This window comes from Echinops telfairi, unplaced genomic scaffold (assembly GCF_000313985.2).
Source record: "Echinops telfairi isolate 266 unplaced genomic scaffold, ASM31398v2 ScPeMD7_7458;HRSCAF=8496, whole genome shotgun sequence".
In the NCBI taxonomy this organism is placed as follows: domain Eukaryota; kingdom Metazoa; phylum Chordata; class Mammalia; order Afrosoricida; family Tenrecidae; genus Echinops; species Echinops telfairi.
The window spans coordinates 28,549,520-28,558,374 of NW_022111358.1; the positions used below are offsets into that span (position 1 = coordinate 28,549,520).

The 8,855-nt window shown below is 46.9% G+C and overlaps 1 protein-coding gene across 1 annotated transcript; it reads right to left on the reverse strand.

The window, feature by feature from the left end:
* Positions 1–528: 528 nt before the first annotated feature.
* Positions 529–8,619, reverse strand: KRT39 (keratin 39). The gene is made up of 7 exons (XM_004707143.2): positions 8,185–8,619; positions 7,235–7,317; positions 5,991–6,147; positions 5,176–5,337; positions 4,937–5,062; positions 3,423–3,643; positions 529–966 (listed from the first exon to the last, which is right to left on the reverse strand). Exons 1-7 carry the CDS (start codon positions 8,617–8,619, stop codon positions 690–692), a joined length of 1,461 nt encoding a protein of 486 aa, XP_004707200.1. The 3' UTR covers positions 529–689.
* Positions 8,620–8,855: the final 236 nt, after the last annotated feature.

Sequence of the window (8,855 nt, forward strand, 5' to 3'; positions counted from 1 at the left end):
TTTGTATGGAGAAATCATCAACAGAGTGCAACAGGGTTTAGATGTGTGGTTCTCTGTTCAAAGGAGCTCGGTATTGAATATCCTTCCCTGTATTATTGCCAGGCTGCGGGAGAAAGACGAGACTTTCTACTCCTGTGAAGAGTTACAGCGTTGGGAACCCACAGGGACAATTCTACCCAGTTGCATAGGATCATTATGCATTCACTCAATAGCAGTGAAGATTAGTTTCTATAAAGGCGTTCTTTCTTTATTTGAAGAGAGAATTTAGAAGGGAAGGTTGTAGCTTTTCACCTTCGTGTGCCCTACGTCGCCCCAAACAATCCTAGAACTTGTCTAACTGGCTCTCGTGAGGAACATAAGTCAACAAGACCTGAGTGAACAAGCGGGCAGCCTCCGAGTCACCCATCGAGCCAAGCGTAGGCTGACTTCCGGGACACGTAGCAAAGCAGTTTCCATCCTTGAGATTAAAAGCAAAAGGCACTTCCGGGGAAATGCCGTCTATTGTTATGTTGGCAGCAGCGACTGAGTGAAGGGGTGGAATAGATGTTACTCCGTCTAGCAACTGGGACCTGCTGGGGCGAGGGGAATCTAAGTACCTTCAGCAGAACGGGGAATACTTGACCTTCAGGGCAGGGACATGTGTTGGCTTCTGTTTCATGAATGTGGGCCATTTGCATCACCCGGGAATGCTAGACTTTAGCAGCTCTGGTGATGTAGCAAGGCTGCACGTGCTCGTGGGATGAAATGACCTTCCCATCCTTAATCTCCTTGGTGGTCGTGCATATCTTCACTAGGATCCGCGGCAGGGATCTACAGACACTGCAGGGCTCATGGAATCCATGGCGGGCAAGGGACGCACAGCAGCTGCATGATGCAGACACTGGCACCATGCCTTCCATGGCCCTGGCCTTCCAGGATGTGCCAGTGGAAGGGTCACGTTTGGTGGCACACAGGTTACAGGGAAGCCTAGGGGAAAAGCAGAAATGTACCTGTGATTGGTGGAGGGCAACAAGCGCCGTGGAGAAAAACAGCAGTGGTTAGTTTTTCAACATGTCCGTCAAACCAAGATTCTCCAAATGCTTTTTCGTTCACTTTGTACTGTAGTTGTAGCTGTCAGTAGTTGCCAGGGAGTCGGTCAGGTATATGGTGACCAAGTGGGCCGAGTAGACCAGCTCGGTAGAGTTTTTCAAGATGGATGATTTTGGAAGCTGATTTTCTCAGCTCATTTTCCCAGGTACTTCTGGGTAAGTTGGAATTGCCAACCTTTCGGCTAACAGACGGGGAGATAAGCCTCGGACCAGAACCCTTGGGAAGCGGCATCCTAGGTTTAGAAGTAGCTGAGGTTATCTAAGCTTCCATTAGAGTAACTTTCCTATTGTTGGTGGGAGAAAGGTCATGCCAGGACCCTGCTGGGGACCTCAGGTAAGTCAGCGAGTCCTCCGGAGCTTCTTGTCTTATCTGCTGAATGGACACGACAACCACGGGACTCACAGGTCTGTGCAAGCACTCGAGGCTCCACAGTGATGAGGAGGAAGTACATCCGATTATCTTATGAAGAATGGAAGATAACCAGATCCTTTCCCCCCCACCCCTCTCCCCCAGACTGTAATTATTTTGATACTGTTATTTAGATCTTTTTCTTAGAAGAGAGGGAGGTAGCCACAATATGCTTCATGAATAATGCACCAAGTGTGTTCTGGGTGGTCTATCAATGAAGACGTTAAGAGAATTAGAGTAAGAAACAGTGAAAAGTAAAACTCTTTTATAAAGCATCATCTTTCTTTGAGTATCGTACGCACTTCAGTTAATCTCCTTCTTCAAACTTATGACATTGCTTGACATTGTGCTAGTGGACTTACCAGTTAAGAGAATGCTCTGAACAGAGTTCATTGATTATTTGAGGGAAGAAGGTCCCTTATCATTTCTAACCAAGTCTGTGTTTGGGGTAATAGTTTTAAAGTGAATTGCTTTAGAGAACTTGTGCTACAGGATAATTCTTCATGAGTTTGTTAGCTTCTAAAGAGTACTACAACTTCTACTTGAAAAAAAGATCGGGTGGTGGAGCATACAGGGTGTAAAGTTACAAAGGCTTTCCTTAAGGGAATGAGTTCCTGGGTCAGGGACTCAGGTCCATTGTATCAGGGGAAACCAAGGTCAATTGGGATAGCAGAGTTGGCAAAGACGGTGCTATGCACCCTACTTTGGTTAGTAGTGACTGGGGTCTTAAAAACACATGAGCAGCTACTTAAGGTGTATCTATTGGTCTCTTCTTGTCCAGACACATGGAGACACTGAGTTCAAGGGACTAATGGACCATGGCCACATCAGTCTCTATGATCCTGAGACCAGAAGAACTAGATGGGACCTAGCTACCACTACTAACTGTTCTGAAAGGCATCACCTTCAAAGGGCCTAGGTAGTATGGAACAAACCTCAAAACTATGAAAAGACTAGTCTTACTGGTCAGGTAGAGACTGTAGAACCCTTAAAACGATGACCCTTTGTGACCCTTCACGTTTGGAACTGAACTCAGCCCTGTGGCTCAATTTCCAGTCAAACAATAGCTTTATAACAGGATCAGTAACCCTAAGGAGGTACATACTCCTTAGGGTCACCAACCATGTGAGATCCAAAGGGCCTCACTTTCCCAAGGACAAAGTTCAGAATGGCTGGGAAAGGAGGAGGACTGGAAAAAAGGAGACAGGGAGGAAGAGGGATAAAGGGACGTTACATGGAAAAGATTGTAATCAAGGAGATGAAACAATCTGTGTTTATATTGTTGAATATAAAATGGTGCTCTCGTCTGTAAACCTTACCCAAGTCACAATAAAAAGTGGGAAAAAAAAAGATGCTGAAACGCACGGGTGACATGCTTCTACTGGCCTCAAGTACACATGGCTAGGCAGGGTTGGGGGCCAGGGACGTGAACTTGAGCAGACTGTTCTTCCATAGGAGCAGGGTTGTCTGGCTAGAGCTCATTAAGGGAGACTTCTTATCTCATCGAGGCAAAATGCGCAACAGTGCCAGGAGCGTTCATCTTGAGTGAAACCATGTTATTTTTGCCTAGTAACTTAAAACTGGAAGCCCCTCATCCCAAATGACTCCGTTCAAGTCGCACCTCAAGTATGGACTGGGAACAATTGATGTGTGTATGGATTGTGGTAAGAGTTGTATGAACCCCTAATAAAATGATTACCAAAAAGAAGTATGGACTGGGTTAGAATTGCAGGTCTCCCGTCAATTACGAAAGCACTCGTTCCCCTCTGGCCAGTGTAAGCACATACCGCATATGGACTGACCCGAAAATCAGCAGATGCACCTAATTTTACCGCCCAAACTGCATAAAAATGTGCTAAAAACCTCGACTTATACTCGAGTATACACGGTACAGCCTTTTCCCCAGGCGTGTTTCTGTTACGTACTTGCCATCCAAGCTCTCCAGGAGGCTGCGGTAAGTGGCGATCTCACACTCCAGTCGGGATTTGATGTCCAGAAGAATTTCATATTCTTGGTTCTGTCTTTCTAGGGCGCACCGGCTCTCCGTCAGCTGTGCCTCCAGACTGTTGATCAGACCTTGGATCTGGCCCAGGAGGGCGGTGTAGCGGGCCTCTGTCTCCGCCAGGATGCCTTCCTGAGAGTCTCTCTATCGTGGAAGAGGAAAGGTAGGCTTTAACATGATGACTTCGTTCAGCTCATGGCCAGCGTATGCCACTTGTGATCTGTATGGTTTTTAACAGTCGTTTCTCAGCGGCAAGGGCTGATGGATTTCCAAGCCCCTGTGTGCTGTCCTAAGCAAGTCCCCTCTGTGGGTAAAAGGACCATCTATGCTAAAGCTTACTTTCCTTTTTCTCCTCTTTTGCCCTCCTTTAAGTGTTTCCTTGTCTTCCTCTTTTTGAATCGTGTGATAATCTCCTACCACACTCTCTTACCTGTGAGGGGAAAAAAACAATATTGCAACTCATTTCACATCCAGGCATTAAAATGGGTTACCATGGCACCCCATGCAATGAGTGTACCTTAAAAAGGAAGCAAACGATATTGAGTCATAAACATTTTTCCTTTCTGGACCAAGTACTCTATATGGAAAATACAAGAGTTGAAACTTTGATGATGAAAGTTCATTGTTGCTCTATCGGTCTGTACATCTGTGGATCTGTGGATCGTGGTGGATGTTAGGCTTTACAAACCCTACTATTTGCGTGCTCATCCGCATCTTTATAGATGAGAAAACTGAAGTCCAAGAGGTTAAATGAGTTGCCCAAGGTCATATGACTAGCTAAGGACAAAAACAGGCCTGAGTTTTTAAAATCATTAAGTGATGTCCTACTTCAGAGGAGGCCGGAATAATAAGGCCGAAGCAGTACCAGCTTTGGAATCTAAATTGTGCCTCAGACTCTTATTATTCTTGTGACTTGGCTCCAGTTGTTTCAAGTCTCATGATCTCCAGGCCTCTATGTATAAAACAGATGAGCCTTCTGTTGGATTTGCCTTGAGAAAAACCACCTTTTCTTTCTGTCAAATGGGTGTCATAATTATACCACTTGGTTCATAATATGGTTTTGTAAATGTAATAGCTTGTGAAAACTGTTCATCTCCTCCCCCCAACATTTCCCAATGTATGCTCCATGGATCATTTTTACCATGAAATGCTCTTCCCCCCAAAGTGTCATCCTTCAACTTTGGGAATGCTTGGAAATTGATGATGCACATCAGCTTATTACAGACCTGCTGGAAGATGCCTTGTCTGAGATATGTTTAAACCAGTAGTTCCCTAGACATATTTGATCACAGTATTTTTTAGTGTGTGTGTGTGTGTGATAGACCCTTCCACACCAGAGAAACTGAATTTCTGAGGGGCAGAGTTAAAGAACATTGCAATATAGGAGTGCCAGGCACTGTCACTGTCATAGCTAAGCTTGGTCAGCTTGCTGGGTACCATTCGGTGTTGGGCCTGCAGCTCAATCTCCAGGGTGTTCAGGGCACGCCTCAGTTCAATGAGCTCTCTCTGGCAGCACTGCTGCTGCTGCGAGCTGGTCACCACTTGTTGGTTTAGCTCTTCCATCTGAAACACAGTCAAGGGCCTTTGCTATTATGGCAGGCAAATATGGCTTCGATTAAATCGCTCCCAGAAATACAATGTTATTTTCCTGCTTTAGATTGTTAGACTGTTCCCACCTGCATGTTGAACCATTGTTCTACATCTCGGTGGTTTGTCTCGACAATAGACTCATATTGACATCTCATGTCTTGTAGAACCTGGTTCAGGTCAACCGAAGGGGCAGCGGTCACTTCAATGTTGAATCGGTCTCCAAGCTGACTCTGTAAGGAATGGATTTCCTACGGAGAAAAACAGTGTCATTCCCCTTAGTGAAAATACGACCTTTTGGGGTTCTTGTGTCAGGCTGGCAGCAATAAAATTGCGTTTGAAAAACAGCCCACAATAAAGGAATTATATGACATACAGGTATTATTGAGAAGCTATACAATGAATTAAGGTTATTTCACACATGACTGTGCTAAAATATGAGCGAAGCTAAAGGGAATTAAGGTTTTAAAGCATTTAGGTCATTTCTAGGGATGGGTCATGGATACAGTAGGAAAGAGGTAGGCTTTATAATAAGAGGCCATATTCTTTAGGATGCCAGTACGGACTTGTGTCAATATTGACTTGCACTCATATGAGGTGGCAGACGTCTGCCTAGAAATGTCTACCATAAGGTAGACAGGTTGCTTCCTCCTCCCTGAAAAGCAGGAACCCACAGAGACTCCACACCTGCCCCCCACCCCCCTGTTGGCTCTAGATATCGCGTTGTAGTTGGTGGGTTGGAAACATTACGCTTGTGGTAGCAGCAGCAGGGGTGGGTGGGTGGTGGTGGTGGTGGTTGTCAATGCTCCAAACCAGAGCAGTAGGTGGAGGGGACACCCTTTGTTCGAGTTCAGCGCCATCAGTAGAGGCTTTGCTTGAGGATGTTTCCCTTGGTTTGACTCACCCCTTGATGGTTGTCTTTGAGGATGAGGAGCTCCTCCTTCAGAGACCCCATCCGGGCCTCCAGGTCTGTCTTGCCCAGGGTCAGCGCATTTAGGATTTGCTGCAGGCCCTTGGCGTCTGCCTCCACCAGCTGGCGTAGGGACGCCTCTGCTTCATACCTTTACAAAGGAGACACGAAAAGACGGCCTGTGCTTATAAGATAGATGGGAAAGCAAGCCAAACAGAACTCCCATCTGCCTTTTTCTCTGGGTCTGTCTTTCACTCTGTATTGTAGATGTTATTCCCGATCACGAGGAAATCAGGGGATAAGCATGGACACTTAATGATCCTTCGTAATTCATTTTCCGGAGGGCTGTGATGTTGCTCATTTTTTGAGGCCAGGCCATTTCTGCTGCTGCCCTTAAAGTCAGCGCTGTCTAAGGGAAAAGCACTCACTGACTGAGAAAGCTCACATCCCAAATTTGGCTCTGTTTTGGACGACTCGTATGCCTTTGGCTAACCTCATCCAGCTCACATTTTCTCACCGTGCACGGAAGCAACGTATTGTTGTTATTGTATGTGGTTGAGTCCACTGTGACTCATAGCAACCCTATCGGACTGAGTCAGCAGAACTGCCCCATCGAGTTTCCCGAGGGTCATCTTTTACGGGAGCGGAGCTGAAGCTCAAGCTCACCGCCACTGAGCCAGCGCCGACTCATAGTGACCTTTATAGGACAGAGTAGGACCGCCCCTGTGAGTGTCTGTGACAGTGACTCCTTACAGGAGTAGAAAGCCCAGTCTTTCTCCTGTGGAGCCCCTGGTGGTTTTGAACTGCTGACCTTGGGGTTAGCAGCTCTTTCCTCCTCTGGAGCAGCCATTAGGTGTGAACCACTGACCTTTGTATTAACAGTTAAGTGCCTAGCTGTTGCCCCACTGTGGCTCCTTTTAAAGCTATACAAGGGGACTGGAAAAAGTGAGAGGGGAAACTCCACTGTCTTTTCTTTCCATCCCCGTGAGCCGGAAGCCCACCTCACATGCTTTGAACCGTCCTGCAGGTAAGAAACAAGATGGCTTCATACCCTGGAAACCACACGTATTACATCAGTGTAAGCTGTTATTCACCCTAGTGATTTGTTGGATTGGAGGCTTTGCTCTGGGTGGGTGCTAACCTGATAGGGGGCAGCTGGGGGAGGGGCCTCTTACTGAGAGTGGCTAGCGTGAGGTTGGGGTGCACCTGTCACGCGTGACAGCGTCAGGTGAGCTTACTTTGCTCTCAAGTCATCAGCAGCCAGTTTGGTGTTGTCAATTTGTGAGACCAGCCTGGAATTCTCAGCCTTGGTACACAAGATCTAGAATTAAGAAATTGTACACACAAATGAGACCAACACCAGCATCTTCTTTAAGAACCCAGGGTCCGTGTGTTTCCATGGCTAGGGGAAACCTGCCTGTTTATTTATTTTTATTATTAATTATCATAGTAAAATTGAGTTACTTTGGAAAGTCAGAATGTTTGTGTTTTTCCTAAAAGATCAGTCCCTCCCCAAAAAACAAACAAATAAAACTTCAAAAACGTTAGTCTATAGCTTTCTGTTCAAACATACAATCCCCCCACCTAAAGTTTCAAAGCCTCGCACAACTCACTCAACTGTAAACCCCACAAGAGAAGGGGCTTTTTAGAGTTCACCAACATCTTCCTAGAGCTGAGAGCAATGCCTGGTAAATTATTGTTAGCACTGAGTGCATAGTTAACGTAACCGAGTATATTTACTAGCAAATTATCCCTCAGAATAGAAAATTTAGCTTTGGTGCGGGGAGAAGCGATTCCACCACTTGGACACGATGGACTAAGCCGAACAGGAGAAGAGGGTGGGGATGGGTGCAGGATGAACAGAAACGAAAATGCGTAGGAACTTTGTGCAACAAAACGCATGTTCTCAGACCCCTGTTTCCTCTTTTCGTGAAAGAAAAGGCTATGAACACATTGCCACCTTTTGCCCCGGAGTTACCTGGGTGGACTGAAAGAGCCCATCTGGACACACGAAGAGCGATGCCACTCTGATAACACCTCTCCTCCAGAGATCATTCCCCCCCCCCCCCAAAGTATTTCTCACCCGAACGCACATCTTAACCAACCAACCTTTAGCGAGTGGCTCTTTCTTGGCAACCATCCATCCACCATGAGCTCAGACAGGCTCCTGAGCTTCATGCCACCTTACCTTCTGCTGGAGCTCCTCGATGGCAGTGTAGTAGGACAGGTACTCGGGACACACGACAGGGACCTCCTTGCTGCACTCCTGCTGGATCTTCCACTCTAGCTCCATGTTCTCTCGCTCCAGCATCTGCACCTTCTCCAGGTACTTGGCGAGGCGATGGTTCAAGATTCGCATAGTCTCTTTCTCCGAGCTGTTGAGACCGTCGCCACACCAGCCGCGGCCATCCAGAGGGAGACAGGCACTGAAGGTGTCTGTTCGGCAGATGGGTGTGCCACAAAAGCCAGCACTGGGTTGGCAGCCCTGGGGCTGCGGCTTTCTCAGCACCCGGCCAGTGGCTTGGCAGCTGTGGTGGGAAGCGGTGGTCCTAACATTTGTAATCCTAGAGCAGTTTGGGAGTAGTGTTGAAGAAGAGGCAGTTGTACAGCCCGCAGTATCCATCATGTGTGTCCAGCTTGGGCTCTGGGTCAAAGTCTCTGGTTCAAAGCTCAAGCAACCTGCACTGAGTGGAAGGACCAAGCGTCTTGGCTTGTCTTTGAAGTGCTTATATAGCCTTTCCTCTAGGTGGTGACCCAGCAGGCAGGGTGTTTTCCTTTCTACTGTTTATATCAAATCCCATAGGAACAAGTCATTAGCCAGCCTTTTACTCTCCACCAGCGTTCCTGGTCTCGTAAAAA